The sequence below is a fragment of the Lissotriton vulgaris genome, chromosome 6, assembly GCF_964263255.1.
Source record: "Lissotriton vulgaris chromosome 6, aLisVul1.2, whole genome shotgun sequence".
Taxonomy (NCBI): Eukaryota; Metazoa; Chordata; class Amphibia; order Caudata; family Salamandridae; genus Lissotriton; species Lissotriton vulgaris.
In genome coordinates, this window is record NC_141694.1 from 1,008,412,209 (window position 1) to 1,008,431,037 (window position 18,829).

General features: G+C 47.6%; 1 protein-coding gene across 2 annotated transcripts in view; it reads left to right on the forward strand.

The window, feature by feature from the left end:
* Window positions 1-18,829, forward strand: part of ABCB10 (ATP binding cassette subfamily B member 10) — a 1,632,094-nt gene that overhangs the window by 797,979 nt on the left and 815,286 nt on the right. For both annotated transcript variants that reach the window (XM_086927071.1, XM_086927070.1), the window contains exon 7: window positions 18,112-18,207. In XM_086927071.1, the coding sequence (XP_086783197.1) occupies window positions 18,112-18,207 (96 nt within the window). The remainder of the gene's footprint in view (window positions 1-18,111; window positions 18,208-18,829) is intronic.

The following is an 18,829-nucleotide window of genomic DNA, read 5'->3' on the forward strand; positions in this document are numbered from 1 at the left end:
GTAGCGAAGATTGAGGGCTCAAAGTTTCTGCTTCAACTCCACAAAGGATCATTACCTCTCTGGCATCACCCTAGTGTAATCTGGAAAAATCATTTGTCTGGAATTGTGGTGTCGGAGATCAGGTTGATTTCGTGCCTCACATAGGCTGATTCTGGGTAACAGAAGTTTAGGATCTGTAGTATCTCCAGGCGAGGGGTGGCCGTGCCCGGCGACTTGGGAGCAAGGGATCGATGTGGTCTCTCAGTGACAAAGATAATGAAGAGCAGGTCTGCTGGTACCCAGGTGTAGAACCAGATTTCAAGGGTGGTGGTGAGAGCTGAGTTATCAAGGCTTTACAGAAGGCCCACTAGATTCATACTGTTACGCCTTGAACGGTTCCCAGCATCTTCTGCCCTTTCATCAAGCTATGCAACCAAGGCCATACAACTTGGACACTTAACATTTAAGGGTGGTCTCTTCATCTTCAATCGTAGAGATTAGTGTCTCTGCTTCAGTCACTGTCTGCCACTTTGTACACGTCATGTCTCAACAGTGAGAGATCTATCCGGAGGCCATCAACCTTGGTTTCGAACGCCTCTTGTGAGTCCGTGATTGCCTTGAGGATTGTGGAGAGTTCTGGCGTTGATCGAGGTGCGGTTGGAATGCCAAGGTTTCCTGTAGCTTTTCCAGTACCTTATGTGGGGACAGTATATTGATCCATCTTGGTTTGATCTGAGGCAAGGGGGGGATTAAGCGCACCATCGTTGATCCATCGTTCATCAGAGGCACAGCAGGAATGTATGTCAGGGACAGGCCAGCTTATCACAGAGCAGCACAAGCAGCCCGTCTGTCGAAGGTGATCCTTCCCCAGCCACCAGGCAGTAGTTCCTCAGATATCAGGCCAAGAGGCCAGTCCACCGCAAGGCGGGCAAAGTTTGGGCCCTTAACCCGCTTGCCTGGGGCCACATGGGCAGTTGGGATCACACAGTGCGGAGTGCATTAGATGACCCTCTAGAGCAATCCAGGAATTGCCAGGCAGCACTGAGCTGGTGGAGTCCGTGCCCCCCAGCCTGTGACAGTGCAGGCATATAAGGCTGATTCAGAAAAGGGGGTGGTGATGAACAGAGTGTCTGAATTAAGCAGACCACTCTTACCCAGTCCAAAGATCAGGGCTTGATCCATCACCGTTATTTAGCTCACTGCACCATCCCAGCACAGAACCTGGCTATATGCAAATTAGTCTGTCCCTGGCCCAGTGCATCATGGGAACAGGGCAGACCAAACTACCAAGCCAATTCTTCACCAGAAAGGAGACAAGCTTCCGGGGACTGGTTTCTGGCATTTCAGCCGTCGTCGGCCCGGCTTGCCTGAATCCTGATGGTGGTCCGACGACGGCTGAAATGCCAGAAACCGGTCCCCGGAAGCTTGTTTCCTTCCCAGTGTAAGAATTGGCTATGTAGTTTGGTTTGCCCTGTTCCCATCATGCGCTGGGACAGGAACAGACTAATTTGCATATAGCCAGGTTCTGAGCTGGGATGGTGCAGTGAGCTAAAAAAACGGGTTTGGATCTAGCCCTGATCTCTTGACTGGGTGAGAGTATTCCGCTTAATTCAGAAACTCTGTCCACCACCCCTTGTTGTTAAATATTTTGTCCACCCTAAGCGTGGAAGGGTATACTCAGATGTGAGTCCCTTGCTCATTGCACCATCAAGATTCAAGCAAGCCGGGCCGACGACGGCTGAAATGCCAGAAACCGGTCCCCGGAAGCTTGTTTCCTTCCCAGTGTAAGAATTGGCTTGGTAGTTTGGTTTGCCCTGTTCCCATCATGCACTGGGACAGGAACAGACTAATTTGCATATAGCCAGGTTCTGAGCTGGGATGGTGCAGTGAGCTAAAAAACGGTGTTGGATCTAGCCCTGATCTCTTGACTGGGTGAGAGTATTCTGCTTAATTCAGAAACTCTGTCCATCACCACCCCTTGTTGTTAAATATTTTGTCCTTGTCTAGAGCGTCTTCAGCAGTGGAGTGAGGATCAAGGCATAATCTCTGACATCCAATTCGGCTTCCGAGAGGGCTTTGGCACACTAGAGCAGGTCCTTAACCTCACCCTAATAATGGGCAAATACACCCAGGCCATTCCAACTAAGATCTATATGGTCTTTGTCGACCTATCCGCAGCTTTTGACTGCGTCTCGCACGCAAAGCTGTGGAAGGTCCTAGCCCAACTGGGAGTAGACCTACCCCTCTTGGACTTCTTAAGAGAGCTCTATACTGGGGCAACGGCCAGAGTGCGCTTTGGCGTAAATGGAGAGCTGACGTCGCCGTTTGGCGTAGGGCGTGGAGTCAGGCAGGGTTGCGTCCTGGCCCCCTTCCTCTTCTCACTCTATACCAACGGTTTGGAGGGGGAGATGTTGGGGGGGGCTCAGGACCTTCCACGTATAAACCGCCGCCTGATTCCAGCCCTGCTCTATGCGGATGACGCTGTTATCCTCGCACGAACACCTCGCGAACTCCAGAAAGCAGTGAGTAGGTACACGACCTTCATGGGCAATTTAGACCTAATGGTGAACGTGAAAAAAACGTTCGTAATGACAGCTGGTAGAGGGCAGAAAAGAACAAACCCCATACAGCTCAATAACCAAAACCTTGAAGCCACCCCTCAATATCCCTATTTGGGGGTCATGATAGACGACCAACTTAGCTGGAAACCAGCAGTGAACACAAGGGCACATTTGTTCAAGAGGTCAATTGCCGCTCTAACAACTTTCTCCCAGAGACTAGGCAAAAGGCCACCAGTGGAGCTACGAAAGATCTACAACGCCAAATGCCAGGCAATTGCAACATATGGTGCGGGAGTCTGGGGCTACACTGACACCAGCCCCATTCAGAAGGCAGAAAACGCCTTTTTAAGATTCCTATTAGTCACCCCCAAAGGTACCTCAACCTACGCAATGCACTTAGAACTAGGCATACCTTACATAGAGGACCTAATTAAAATAGAACCGTTGATGTTGTGGCGCCGCATCTGGAAGTCAGACAAAAATGCATTGACACAATCCATCCTTGCAGATTCAATGAACTTGGACAATTCCTCAAAAGTAAAGTGGCTCCTATATGTTAGAAACTTTTTTAATGATCTAGGCTTTGAGAACTATTACCTGGATCCGGTATCCATAACAGACATCTCGAAAAAAGACCTCAAACAGAAAGCATTAAGACATCTGGAATCCTTAAGACTTGCATCCAACTCTTCAAAAACGGCAGTTATACATGCAAACATGATTCAAATAGCCTATGACATTCACCCGTACCTGGCACTTCAAACATCAACCTACGAAAGAATGTTAATTACAAGATTCAGGCTAAACACCTTTTTTAGAATGGTCACCTTTCCGTCACAAAACTGTTGGAATGCCACACTCCCCCCTTGTCCATGTGATGGCTTATCAACACAGTCCAACCTGCATGTGATTCTGCTTTGTAAATTCCATCAAGCCCACAGAAAGACCTGGCTACTACCGATATTAAGAACTTGGGGGTTGAGACAATGCAGACCCGCTCTCTTAAGACTGCAAATGCTGGAAACGGAAAACGTCTGTTATTTTGTTAGTAGTTTCTTAAAATGCATTGTGAAACACAGAAAGAACCTTTAAAAATCCTCGTCAAGCCCATTTTGAGCGGCATCTTGCACATTTTTTATTAACTCTTTTTTATCTATGAAATGAATTTTATATGAAATAATATGTAATATGTGTACTTCTGTAATGTGTGATATTACTTGTGTCTTTTATGGTTTTTCCATTGTGAATAAGCCGAATAAAGATTTTATATATATATATAAATATTTTGTCCACCCTAAGCGTGGAAGGGTATACTCAGATGTGAGTCCCTTGCTCATTGCACCATCAGGATTCAAGCAAGCCGGGCCGACGACGGCTGAAATGCCAGAAACCGGTCCCCGGAAGCTTGTTTCCTTCCCAGTGTAAGAATTGGCTTGGTAGTTTGGTTTGCCCTGTTCCCATCATGCACTGGGACAGGAACAGACTAATTTGCATATAGCCAGGTTCTGAGCTGGGATGGTGCAGTGAGCTAAAAAACGGTGTTGGATCTAGCCCTGATCTCTTGACTGGTTGAGAGTATTCTGCTTAATTCAGAAACTCTGTCCATCACCACCCCTTGTTGGCATATAAGGCTGAGGCTGCTTCGTCAGTGGCTCAAATGATAGGGAGGGCGAAGGTGTAGCCCACTGCGGAAGATGAACGCCTGAAGAGTAGAAAAGGTGGCAACAGTGCAGTTGGTCCTCCCCACCAGCAAAAGAGGAAAGAGTAGAAAAAGAATGGAGGGGGGGGGCTTTTTCTGAGTGATTCAGCACATAGCTGCATGGGGCTAAAGTCAGACCTCTGATCGCATCAATTGGCACCTCACAGGGCCTTCAGGCCTCCGTAGACAGATCTCCCTTCCAGGAGGGGCCCGAGTCCACGCAGGTCCTGGCGTAACTCTGTCTCTTCAGCCCCTGGGGGGGCACCCAGCACGTGTCTCGCTAGTACAGGGTGCTCAGCGGGTAGGGCAGTGCTGGATGGCGGGTCCTACAGCCATTAGCACTTAATGCTGGGGCGATTCAGAAACCAATCAATGTCCCTCACAGTAGCCCTCCTCCGGCGAGCATTGTTGCAGCAGATGCCAAGGAGAAAGGGAGGGAGGACCTCTCACTCACCCCCTTCCCCGATAGTCCTCAGTGCATTGAAGTTTGGGGGACCCCGGCAAGCCCTGGAACCCAGGGCCAGGCGCTGCAGCCACTAGGAGGCAAACAAGTCTCTGCTGCGTACCTCACACGCCGACACGAGTCCCACGCCACTCATCACAGTGAACCCCATTGCGACAGTGCTTGACCCGACCTTGGCACCGGTTACAAACCGCAGCCGACCAGGATGAGATCTGTCGGGTTGCCTCAGCCCGCTCTCTGGAGCATCCAGGAGGTACAGGCAACAGCTCTCTCAGACAGGGATCTGGTCCGTCCTCAGAGGCCATAGGACTTCAATGTCCTGATGGTGGCTGCCAACTTGAATTGAGTCTGGGTGTCTGGTTGGGCCTACAAGTGTGGGCCAATACTTCTCCCCCGCGCCCCAGAAGCCCATGGGGGAAACAGCAGGGTAGATTACAATCAGTGTTGTCAGGCAGCATGGAGAAAGATTGCAGTAGGGTGGTGGAAACTGTACTGTTATCTTGGCCTCCTTGGCCACGTCCGACAAAGCAGTTTTAAGACTGCCAATTCGACAATTTGATTGGCCTTAATGTCCTTGTAAATACTAATAAGCTACCTCTAAGGTTGGCCTTAGTGCCCATCAAGGCACAGTATTTAAAATTAGGAAGTGTAACTGTTTAATATTTCATGTGTCCTTACAGTGAAAAAGCCTAAAAGCTACTGTCACTGCAGCAAGGCTGATTGCTTCCATAGCCAAAAGCATGCCATAACGCGGTCTTTACAACGACTGTGTTGTTATTTTACATACCGTAACAACACAAGTGCGAACAACGACTTGCGTTGGGGGCAGAAGGTGTTGGAATTAAAATCCATCACCTTCCCTAGTGTCCGCACAGACTGGAGTTGGAATAGTAATTTATTCTATTCCAACATCCAGCGCCCCCTAATGCAAGTCATTGTTACGACTTGCGTTGTAAAGGTATGCGACATAACAACGCGGTCGTTGTAACAACCAAGTTGTTATGGTATGTGTGGTAAACACATGCGAAAAAAGATCACATGTTCGCTGGTTTATAATATTACAATTTAGAATGCTAATTGTGATTTGGTAACCGCTAGACAGATATTTCAAAAGCTCTTTTAATACTTAGACACAAGTCTAATCTACCATTATGTTGGATTTTGTCTATTAAGGAAAATGTATTTAGATAAATCACGCTTTCCCTGCTTAAAGCTTCCAAGACCTTTCTGTAAGTCTTTCTAGTATCGCTTGGTTGCTGATGACTCCCCTGTAGTGTGGTTTGAATTGCTCCCTGGACTGGGACAAAGGGCATTGTGCCTGAGGAGGTGTGATCTGTGCCCAGGGATTTGGTGGGCTTCAAAGGAGGCCTACCCTGTAACAGGCAGATGTATCTCGCACCTCTGCCTGACCCCTCTATTGTCCCTTTAGTCAGGCTGGCACCAATTCCTTTCCGGGGTTGTTTGCAGTATGGCACACAGGAAGTGCTGCAAAATTCGGTAGTGTTGCCCCTGGGAACTTTTTATTCATTGGTCAGAGAGTGGTCAGGAGTTGCCACAGACTGGTGCCAGGCATAAATGTGGCACACACAGTACCCTCCTCAGATCACTTCTGGACCTGTGGAAGAACTGAAGAAAATTATTGGACCTCCTGTTTGGGCTACAGGGACACCACAAGCTTCAAGATGACCTTTTCCTACATTCCTAGCTAACTAGTTTAAACTGAATACACCCAGGACCTTACTGCTGCCTCTGATGGAGTGAGTCTTGACCCCCATCCCCCAAGTACCGTCCATCAGATCCTGCACTCTTGTCTTGTGTCAAATTGTACTCCTCCTAATGTTTCTTGCAGCCTTGGACTTAGAAATGTTTTGCCAACTCTTACCCTGAGTCCAGCATGTGATCAGGGCCAACTGACCAAGCTGATCCTCCGAGGTGGCATCACCTCACTAGGATAGCTGCATCTCGTGCTACTTATTCCCATCAGCAGCAAATCTGAATTAGCTGGACCGTCATCGACTGGCACCCAATGATGTTGTGCCCTCTTTGGCCACGGCTTGCAGTCTTGTCTTGCTGAGGAAATCGAAGCTACAGATAAGTCTTAACACAGAAAGCTTCACCGAACCAAGGAGTCACCTGTGTCTGATTGACGTGGAGGACTGTTTGGGTGTGAATTCCGGAACTTTTCCCACTCAAAGCCTTTGTCGATAATTTCATTGAGACCTGAGTGTTCGGTTCCCTGTCGACGTTGAACTCATCTTCAGTCACAGCCTTCTGCTTTGCCCCACTGAAGACGTTATGCTCCAGAAAAGTTTCAAAGTGCTTTTTAACTGGATGACCGTTGCCTTGTACCTGACCTACGGTCCATCACAGTGGGTCTTAAAATGTACCCTTGTCCCGGTCAAGCTCAAAGAGATGACAGTTGTTGGCACTTGACCCTTTTTGCAACTAATTTACATTCAAATGTAAAAATTATTTACTTAGTTGTTAGTTTAGTTATTAAAATTTACTCTCTTCCTAATTAGGCTTTTTATTTTGTTATTTTTTGAATTTATTACTGTTTGAATATTTCACAAATACTTTACACATTGCCTCTAAGTTAAGCCTGTCTGCTCGGGCCATAGCTATCATGGGTGTGGTACAGGCTAATTAAGTGACTTTAAGGGTTCACCCTTGATAAGGATTGTGGTTATTATATGAGGTGGTATGAGGTGGGTACTCACCCACCTCAACTAATATTGCATTATCTAAAAAATTGTTATCAGTGAGATATTTCATACAGATAGATACATCTGACATTCTTTCATAGGATGCATACTGCTACATACAGGAAATGAACAGACCTGCATCCAAATCAATATATTCTCTTAAAAATGTGTGAAGTGATAGCAAGTTGAGTGCCTTTGTTTCCCTCCATTGCATTGGTACCGGGGTGTTGGACTATAGATTACTCCTAAGCAATATGAGACTCGAACAAAAGCAGTGCTGATGACCCCCTAAGTATTGTGTTCGGCCCTGCTGAAAGTGAAAATATGACTTTCCAAACCCACCCTGCAGGTTTCGAATGGAAAGGGAAAACCTGTGGGTGTACTGCACAAAGTCAGCATATTTCACTGGGGCCGGTTCGGTGCGGCTCAATAATAGCTTCCAGAGTCCAGCTGGATCCCTCTTCATTTCCTGCACTGTCAATACGTGAAAAGCTATGACACAAGTGAAAGGACACGTTGTTTCAAAAGCATAATGATCCTAATTTTCAGCACACGTTTCCATGCTGGTTTTGCTAGCAGTGTTCGTGATTCTAAGTCAGGACCGGAGGCGAGGATGATGCTTTTCTTTCTCCACTGTATTGAATAGCATTTTCCCAAATGTTCATGGGAAACATAGTTTTTTTGTTACCCTATTGGAATAAAGTGGAGAAAGAATAGCATAATCCTCGCCTCTGAGTCCTTAAAAGAATTGAAACTTTCTGGTACTATAGCTTGGAAGTTTTTCATATACCTACTTTACATTGGCAGATAGCCTATTACAGTTACTTTCACTATGCAATAGTCAGGAATTCATTGGATAGAATTATTGCTTTGAGACCAGGTACAGTCTGGAACATTTTAACCTCTTGCATGCGGCCGCGATTCTGCGCCTGTGCGGCAAAATCGCGAGTGGACGGGTTTATGACGGCCCCCAGCCGTCGTCCGCACACGAGCGCCGTAGTGCATGACGGATGGGGGCCGTCATCAACGTGCAAGGGGTTAAATACCAAGGTAGATACTTGTGTGCTCAATTAGAGCGTATGTCATAGGAAGAAGTGCAAGACTTCGCTTTTAGATTTGACCCGAAATTTCATCTCGGGTGGATGCGCTTTCTCTGATCGTGTCACCTTGAGATTTGCACTTTAATTGTGAAATTATTAATCGCTGTCCCATAAACTGTTACAGGTAAGTTTTTTGTCTGTGGAGTTTATAGCAAAAAAAAGACAGGTTTGTTGGGAATTTACCAAAGCCAAAAGAAAAAAGCAAAACCTGAGACCTGTAGTCATACAAATTAATATGAAGCAATCATTGACAAAGCTAATAATATCTGTGCAGTAAAACCAATTGACTTTACACTCGCTTTTTTGTGTTCAATAGCTGGCACGGATACACTTGCCAGAATGGGGATTTTAAAACTTAACCAATGTCTACAAATGTCATTGCCAAAAATCTGCGAACATTTATAGTAGCTGTCTTTGACTTCTATGTTTATAATAGTTTAACAAACTCATTTGAAGATGGTCACGTTGGATGCGTAATATTCCTAGTGTGTTTTTTTGCCTTGAGCTGTGCTTTAGAGCATCATGTCTCGGCTGTGTAAAATTGCATCTTTTCAACGCTTAAACTTCTTGGGGATTTTTGACCTTCCCAAATATGATCCATGACTGTAGTACGATTAAAAAAATGAGCAGTTTGCACTACTTTTCTGCCTAGAACAGTGAGCTGTACGGCTTGCAAAGCAAAATTACAACTTTTCAACCCTGTCTTAAATTACTTGAGGATTTTTTAACTTTCCTCAAAATATTCTATTACATATTCTATTACATGACGAAAGAATAACAAATAGGATGCCTGGACTACCTTGAGTAAAGCTGTGTTAGGCCACAATGGACATCTTAAAACCATTTGTAATATTTTTGAAAACGCATTCAAAGATGGCCACGAAAGACACACGTGCATCTGCGGCAGCCATCTTTAAATAGGTTTGTTAAAATAACATAAACCATTTTGTAGGTGCCCTCCACCCATGCAACATACATGCACCCTCGAAGGCGGCAATTGTTAAATAGGTAAAAAAAAAACATTTTTTAGGTGGATGCCTGGTGATAGAGCGGCATGCACGAGAAAGGTAAACAAGAGGGAGAGACTCTCCAAGTGGAGATGAAGAACAGAGGACATGTAGGGTGGGGATATTGCAAAATGAGCAGGATGGAAAGAGGTGGAGAAGCAACAAATGATATGTGGAGGGGCAGCACGGCGAGGGGGGGGGCTGCCTGGTATGGAAAAAAAGAAAGAGGAAACAGCACATGGGGAAGAGAGGAAGAAAACTCCTTAAAGCTCTCAAGTAAAATAAAAAATGTGTTCACTTAGAGCAAGCGACCTTACCATTGCAAAGATGCATGTCAACCAGTCTGAACACTATAAGACCGGAATGCTCCTGGGTGGGACAAACGCAAGAATAGGGAGTAAAGCTGTCTGATAGAGACATCTAGCCACAGATTCTTTACCTTTGGACTTCCAGGCGTCAGGTTGGATCCAGAAGATTTTTGATAGGTGTACCCCTGCGTGCCAATAAGTGGGATCAGTCGACTCCATGTGACGTCATCGTTCGTCGGCGTAATGACGTCTGCATAGTGTATATAGGCACCACCTCGGCGCACTGATATCCGTGCTTTTCTTTCCACGCCAGCCAGCACAGATCTGTCACATTTTGACAAACTTTTTTTCAACACTTTGTCGAGTCCTTTTGGTTTGTAGGGATGCCCACCAGGAAAACCTCAGGGTTCAAGCAGTGCGGTGGCCTATCACCACGTCATTTCAGTCACAGACCCCCATCTGGTGTGTCTTTGGTACCTGGAGCGCTACCACAACCTTAGGTAATGCTCCGACTTCTGGGCCATGGCTCCGAAGGCTTTGAGCAAGCAGTTCCTAAAACTAATCGCGGCCTGGCGTACGGCGTCATGGAGGTCGCCTTGTCGTTCTCCCTCCAGGTCTTGGTTGAGAGGAAAGTCTGAACGCCGCTCCAAGGGGCTGAAGTAGTCTTCCTCCCGGTTGAAGTCATTGCGGGCATGTAAGAAGCACCACAAGAAGCACAAGAAGGAGAAGCATGCTTACACTTCGTCCCATCCATCATGCGACGAGACCGAGGAATCTCGGTGTTTGAGGCCCTGCTTCGCGGAACGGGTGCTGGGTCGGCTCCGCGTTTCCCTCTCCTTCCTTTCCCGGGTCAAGGGCTACCCCCGCCCAACTAAAAGAATTCTATTACGACATGTGCACCATATTTGGGTGGCTTTGCCCTGTGGGTGCACCTTTGGGTCCCACAGGCTCAGCAGAAGGAGCCTCTGGCTCCGGCCATGGCCTCCTCTTGGATCTGTTACTGGGTCCGGACTGGCGACGGTCGCACCATGTTGACCTTTCCCGGCGCGCGTCAGACGTCGAGACCCTCCACTTCACTGGCACCCATTTTTTTTTAAATATATATCCTTTATTGGGTTCACAGGATAAAGAAAGCATGAATTGTACAGTATTCCATATCACGAAACTCAAAAAATTTGTATACATGGATCACGGAGAAAAGCATATGCTACATCGTTGCATCACAATGAAATACGATGGTGGAATCATAGCCCAATCATGCCATCCTCGTTATCATGTTGTAAAGAAGAGGTGAAGATAGTAAGAACGGGGAGGTGTGGGGTTACCAAACTTGGAAGTGTGTGGCGTGTTGGACACCTGATTATGCAGTGGGGGGGATCTGGGGGTGGTGTCACGGTTGGTTCGTGCTCGCCCCATTAGTACAGGGAGGGCGATGCGTTATCAGCAGTGGGTGTATTTCGCGAGTGGGGTGGGGGGGGGGGGGGTGTGGGGCAGTGTACATCCCGACTATGTGATGGGAGTGCCGGCAATGGGGCCACTATCAGCGGTGCCTGGTGTAGTGCACCTGTCTCCGTGTTCTCAGCTTGGGGAAGTGTGTACACTTGCACCCATTGATGGTTCTTCCCCCATTGTCATTCCAGATGAAACAGAGCCGGTTGGGCATCCACCGGTGCTGACGGAGCCCTACTGCTCCATGTCGTACAGTTTGCCCTATTCTGAAGGGCTTGGGATGGATGATATGATTGGGAGGAGCAGCAGGAGCCCTTAGAAACCCTACAACCAAACCAAAAACTGGACTGGTATGAGGACTGGGTGATGCCATTGGCCTGGATACCTCCTCAGATTCTGGCATGCTGTCTCCCCCTAACCTGGCTACAGAGGAGGGGGCTTCTTTTGCAATGGTGGTGCGTAGGGCTGCGGAGGTCTTGGACCTGCAGTTTTCTACCGTGGCAGTCAAGACTAATGTCCCCACAGAGGTCTTCCAGCCTGGTGTCTCTACATTGGAACCCTTGCTGCCTTCTAGTGAGGCCTCGACTGACGTCTTGCTGGGCACTTGGTCCAAACTCAGCACAGGGGCTCCTGTGAATAGAGCTGTTGCCTGCTGACACTGCCCTTCACTGGCGATCCAGTTTTCCTATCCACCCATCCCACCCTACAGAGCTTGGTGGTTCAGGCCTCCACTTCCCATGGCGTGTTCCCTTCCACAACCCTGGACAGGGAATCTAAAAGGCTGGACAGCTTCAGTAAGAAGATCTTTTTTTTCCACAAACCTAGCATTGTGCTCTGTAAACAATGCATGCCTCTTCGGCCGTTACTTTCATTCTCTATTGGATATGGTTGTGCAAGCGCTGCGAAGAGTCTAGGAGGAAGACTAGGCTCTTCTCTCCCAAGCTGTTACTGACTGCAGAGATGCTGCGAAGTTTGCCATACGATGTGGGTTAGACACAACAGACATTCTATGCAGAGCGATTTCCTCGATGGTAGTCCATAGGCCCCACGCCTGGCTTAGGACACCTGGCTTTTCGGGTGATGTCCAAGCTAACCTTATGAGGGGTGAAACCCAAAAACAGGTCCTAGGATGCTTGTTTCCGGTCCAGGAAGCACCTGGCTTGGCAGTTTGGGCTGGACTGTTCCCATGAGGAACAGGGTCAAGACTGATTTGCATAGACCTGGGTATAAACTGTGGTGGCATGGTGAGCAAAAGAACAATGGATTTAACTCCGATCTCTTAACTATGTGTGAATGGTTTGATTTGTTCTGCCTTCTGTCCACCATTTGTGTGTATTTTGCTTTCTCTCCATAAGTACACCGGGTATGCCCAGACATGGGTACCAGGTTCACTGTGCCACTGGATTCGAGCTAGCCTGGCTGAAGAGGGGCAATACCCCAAAACCGGTCCTAGGATGCTAGTATCCGGTCCAGGGAGGTCCTCGCTTGGCAGTTTGGGCTGGACTGTTCCAAGAGGAACAGGGGCAAGACTGATTTGCATATGGCTGGGTCAAAACTGGGCTGGCATGGTAAGTAAAAGAACAATAGATTTAAGCCAGATCTATTGACTTGGGGTGAATGTTTTGATGTGTTCTGAATTCCGTCATCATTTGTCTGTCTTAAGCTAACCTTATGGACATGCCCTTTGATGGCTCCTGTCTCTTAGGAAACGAGGTAGATGGCCGAGCTTGAGCGCTTCAAGGACTCGTGGGCTACGGCCAAGTCCCTGGGCCTCTCCACTTCACCCCGTCCTGTGTCTGCCTTTCGCCCCTTTCATGGCTATGGAAGAGTCTTCTAACCGCACCAACCTTATTCCAGCCAAAGGACCCCGCAAGCCCAGCAACCTGTCTGGGGCTGTGGAAGCGGTTCACCCCGCCCTCCCGGGTTGGGTGGCCAGATGTCAGGTCAAGCCACAAATCCCTCCTACACCAGAAAAACCTTTCTAGACCAATCCCTCCGTATCATGACTGGATACGCCATCAGCTCCATCACCAGCGAGATATCACCTCAGACAGGTGGGTGCTGCAAATGGTTCAAGGGGGATACCCCCTCCCCTTCGAGACTACCCCTCCCTTTGTTCCTCCAACTTACAATACGCTGACAGAGGATCACCTTGCCCTACTCCGTGAGGAAGTCACGACTTGGCCAAGGGAGCTATAGGGAGGGTTCCCGGGTCAGAAACAGGCTGAGGTTGCTATTCCTGCTATTTTCTGGTTCCAAAGAAGGATGGAGGCCTTTGTCTTATCCTTGACCTCAGAGCCCTCAACTACTTCTTCAAAAAGAAGAAGTTCAAGATACTCATCCTTGTTCAGGTCTTGTCTGCCCTGGAATTGGGAGACTGGATGGTAGCGTTGGACTTGCAGGATGCCTACTTCGATATGCCAGTCCTCCCTGCCCATCGCCGCTACCTGCACTTTACTGTGGGACAAGAGCACTTTCAGTTTACCCTGCTCTTTATTGGCTTCACCAGTGCCCCTCGGGTGTTCACAAAGGTTGTGGTAATGGTCGCAGCCCATTTGTAGAGATCGGAGGTTCTAGTTTGCCCCGATCTTGACTACTGGTTGTTGAAGGCGGACTCATCCCAGGCCTTCGTCCCCCACCTCCTGACTACGGCAAACCTCCCACATTTGCTGGGGTTCCCGCTTAATGTGCTGAATTCACACCTGACTCCCTCTCAGATGCTTGCGGTTCTGGACACAATGCAGTTTCGGGCCTATCCTTCCGAACTGCTAGTCTAAGATATTCAGGCTATGATTCTGATGTTTCAGCTTCTATCCTGGATTTCGGTGAAAAAGACTCCTGCTTGTGGACCATGCCAGGTGGCACATGCGGGCTCTGCAGTGGGACTTGAAGTTCCAATGGGCGCAGCATCAGAGAAATCTCGCCGACCTAGTCCAGATATTGGAGGGCACTGCAAAAAATCTACAGTGGTGGCTGACAAATCATGATTGTATGAGAGGCAGACCCCTCTCACTTCCCCAACCAGATCTCAAAGTGGTGACTGATGCGTCACTTCTGGGATGAGGCGGCCATCTGAGAGAGGTGGCGATCAGAGGACTCTGGTCTCCGGCCCAAGCCTGGCTCCATATCAACCTCCTGGAGCTTTGTGCGATCCGATTGGCACTGAAAGCCTTCCTACCATCCCTCAAGGGAAGGTTAGTTCAAGTGTTCACAGACAACACTACCGCCCTGTGGTTCTGCAACAAATAGGATGAGGTGGGGCCGTGGTCCCTCTGTCAGGAGTCTCGGAACTCTGGACTTGGCCTGGTGGGTTAACATCTGGCTGATTCTCTGAACGCCAAAGCGGACAAACTAAGCCGACTGTGCCATGCGAGTCACAAGTGGCGTCTCCATCGGGAGGTTGTGCAAGGTCTCTTTCAACAGTGTGGAGAGCTTTGTTTAGATCTGTTCACCTTGGAAGAGAACGCGCAATGTCAGCAGTTTTGCGTGTTGAAATTTCCAATGTGGCTCTTGTTCAACGCTTTTCGGCGCGAGTGGAGCACAGACCTTCGGTACGCCTCTCCGCCCATAACAATCCTGCCCAGAGTGCGCAAGAAGATCAGGAGGGACCGGGCTTAAGTCATCCTTGTGGCTCCAGATTGGGCATAGAGAGTGTGGTGGCCCAAGCTTTTGCAAATGAGCATCGATCCTCCGATCAGGCTGCCACTTCGAGGGGGATCTTTCGTCTCAGCAGCAGGGGAGTGTTCTCCATCCGTACCTGTCCACTTTCCGCATCCTTGCGTGGAGATTGAGCGGCGACAGTTGACAGCTTTTGACCTTCGTGCTGAAGTCTGAAGTTATCCTGGCAGCCAGGCATCCCCCTCACAAAGTCGGTGTACGCCTGCTTATGGCAAAGTTTTTGAAAAATATTGTACAGAGTGGTCTGTTGACCCCTTAACTGCTTACTCTAAGACATTCTTCTATTTATTCTTTCTCTGGCCCAGCAGGGCTCTGCTCTGGGCATCCTGAAGGGCTATCTTTCGGCCCTGTCTGCTTTTCTTAGTTTTCCTGACCAACCATCGCTTTTTAAATCACCTCTTGTACAGAGATTTCTGAAGGGGCTCACTCACTTATTTTCCCCTTCACCTTTTATTATTCCCCAGTGGGACCTTAATTTGGTTCACTTTCTTGATGTGCACACCATTTGAACCATTTCATAACTGTTCCCTCCTGCTGCTCACACAGCCTTATTTAGTGGCAATAACTTCTTCCAGTAGGGTGATCAAACTGCAGGCTCTGTTACCTCAGCCTCTTACCGGACTGTCTTTCCAGACGAAGTAGTGCTCTACACTAGGGCTTCCTTCCTGCCCAAGGTAGTAACACCCAAAAAAAGAGTCTCCACCACCTGGACCCAAAAAAAAGCATTGTTGGTCTACCTTGACCACGCTAAAATGTTTCCGGGTGGACAATCAGATTTTCATAGGGTATGCTGGAACAAAGAAGGGACGTGCTGTTCAGAAGAGGACCTTATCACGTTGGGTTATCCTCTGCATTAAAATATGTTATGCCAAAATTTTACAACAAAAAAAAATATGTTATGCCTTGCAGAATAAACAGTTCACTGAAGGCCTTAGGGCCCATTCTACCTGGGCAAAGGCAGCCACCGTGGCACTTCAGCGTGGTGTTCTGATCGTGACATTTGCCAGGCAGCCAGGTGGGCATCTCTGCATACGTTCGCCAAGCATTATTACCTAGATAACCAGGCTCGCAGAGAGGGCCTTTTTGGCTGTTCTATTCTGCAGGACTTATTGTTTACTATTCACCCTACCCGATTCCACCGACTCCCAACACAGATTCAAACAATGCATGACAACCGTAAACAACTAGATGTCAAATAACCACCTATAGTTCAACGCGAGCAAAACAGAAATCATACTCTTCGGTGATGCACAGAACCTAGGGACCTCTGACTGGTGGCCGTCCTCTTTGGGACCGTGGCACCCGCCCAAGCAAGCAGCCCGCAATCTTGGAGTGGTAATAGATAATAAATTCTCCATGGTGGACCACGTTAACTCCGTGGTTTGCACCAGCTATGGTCTAATGTGCAATCTTAGGAAGATTTCACATGGATTCCCCTTCCCTCACGCATGCCCCTTGTACCAGGACTAATCATTAGTTGCTTGGACTATAATAATGCGCTATTTGCATCCATAAATGAAAAGCATCTGACAAAGCTTCAGGTTCTACAGAATACTACGGCAAGGCTGGTCTTAACCCCCAACCACCCCCTCACGCTCTCCATCGGCGGCCAGTCTAAAGACTCTCCACTGGCTTCCTATCAGAAAGAGGATCAACTTCAATCTCTTCTTTTTGGTACACAAAACACGAAACAATAAAGGACCACAATATCTAGCAAAGAAGCTCACAAAACTCCAGCCAGTTAGAACCCTCCGTTCCACCAGTAAACTGTACCCAAGGTCCGCACAGTAAGGAACGGTTGCAGATCCTTTTCCAGAACTGCACCTAAATATTGGAACCCATTGCCTTTACATCTTCGCTTGGAAACCAACCCCAAAAAATTCTGCAAAGCCCTCAAAACCTGGCTATTCTAGCGCTTCGCCCCACCCCTTCTGGTTCTCTGATTATCAGCTAGCGCTATGAGACCTATGGGTGATATACGCGCTTATTAAATACCTAATACAATTGGTTTGAAGCTTCATTCAAGTCCCTCCTCCGACATGGTATTGCTCTAGTATCTGTTCAAAGTTAAGGAATCTGCGGCTAGATGTCTCTGTCAGATGGACAAGTTACTTGCCTTCGGCAACGCCTTTTCTGATAGAAACATGGTCTAGTCGCGGATTCTTTACTGACCTATCCATCCTCCTCGCACTGCAGAATAGTTTTACTGTCACGACTGTTTCCCTTCAGGACCCTAGTTGTTTTTAAAACACCATTGTCAGTCACTTCATTTCTCCGCTAATCTGGCGTGAAAAGTCTTAAAAAGTACTGACGTCAGGGCGCCGAGGCGGGGCCTATATAGACAACACGGACGTCATGACGGCAATAAACCCGACTCCTACGACTTCGTGCATAGTCAACCGCTGCCACCTATCAGCACGCAGGGGTGCTGCTATCAAAAATCTTCCGGATCTAGCCTGACGCCTGGAAGTTCAAAGGTAGGGAATCTGCGGCTAGATCGTGTCTCTACCAGATAATGCGTTAAGGTAAGTGACTTGGCACTGTAGGAGACAACAAAGCCATCTAGTCATGGGTGAGGGTCTGTCCCAAAGACTTATCTATGGATATTGGAAACATCAGGCCCAAACAAAAAACAGCTTAGGCTGTTTTTACGTTGTACTAAAAAAACACTTAGCCTAGCAAATCAGACAGAGATAGAAGTGACACGTGTGAGCCTCACGGCTGCTTCATTGCAGGTTGGCATTCTGAGTTAATTATTGGTGTTTAAATGAGAAAATCCGGTTAAAATTCAGCAGTTTAAACTCCTAGATGACCAGATCATTGATTAACTTTATGTAGTTTGTTTAACAAATCAGCTGTGATACCGCTTCCAAATACCTTCTTTTCTGTCCCACCCAGAATCTGGCTGCTATTAGTGTTCCCGTGACCAGGATTATTTACATAAGGTATCCTTGAAACTACACTGGCCACACGCACAGACGCCGGTGCTCATGGATCAGCATGTCAGAATTTTTTCGGCGGAGGTATTCATTGTAGTTTCCTAGGTTTTCAGCTTTGGATAAAAATGTAGATATTGATAGATGGGACTGTCAAATAATCTGTTGCAGCTTTAGTTGAAAATGTTGCTAGCCACGCTTTTCATTAATTTTTGTTTTATTTCAGGTATGAGCTCTTTCTATTCTGAGCTGATGAAAGGTCTTGGGGCAGGATCACGTCTCTGGGAACTTCTCGACCGAAAGCCAGTGTTGCCATTTAATGGTGAGTTTTCGAGCTTTTGAATTTACTAATATTTCGAATGCTTATTTTCGGGTTATTTTTGAGGTGTCACCATTTCAGGCACAAAGGTGAACCCCGCATTTTCACAGTCATGATGCCGGGGCTGTTATATTGAACCATATTCTTATCTTGGTTGTAGTAGAAAATGAGGCTGTCTGGTTGCACACATTCTTACGATATTGAATTGTGGCCATCTTGTCAAGCACAATAGCATTGCTTTTGTAGCTCGTTTTTTTTTTTAATTATAGATAAAGCAGACTGAAAAATAACTTTGTCATCTGCCGGACTCGGAGCTGAAAGCAGCGCTGGCAAATTTTGCCAGACCAGCCCCCGTCTGGCGCATAGCGAGCGAGCGCAGCGAGTGAGCCCGACCACTACTAGGGGGGATTGGGGGGGGGGGGGGGGGGGGGGTTCTTCCCCCAACAAAATTTTGGAAAAAGACAGACCAAAATGGTGAATTTTACAGCACATTTTTCATTCCATATTCAATTGTATCAACTTCCAAAGCACAGTAAATAGTAGATGATGACCTTAAAGAGCACCTGGTTACCCACCAAGTCATATGTACCCATAGATCTTCTTTCAGAGAGCACCAAAAATAGAC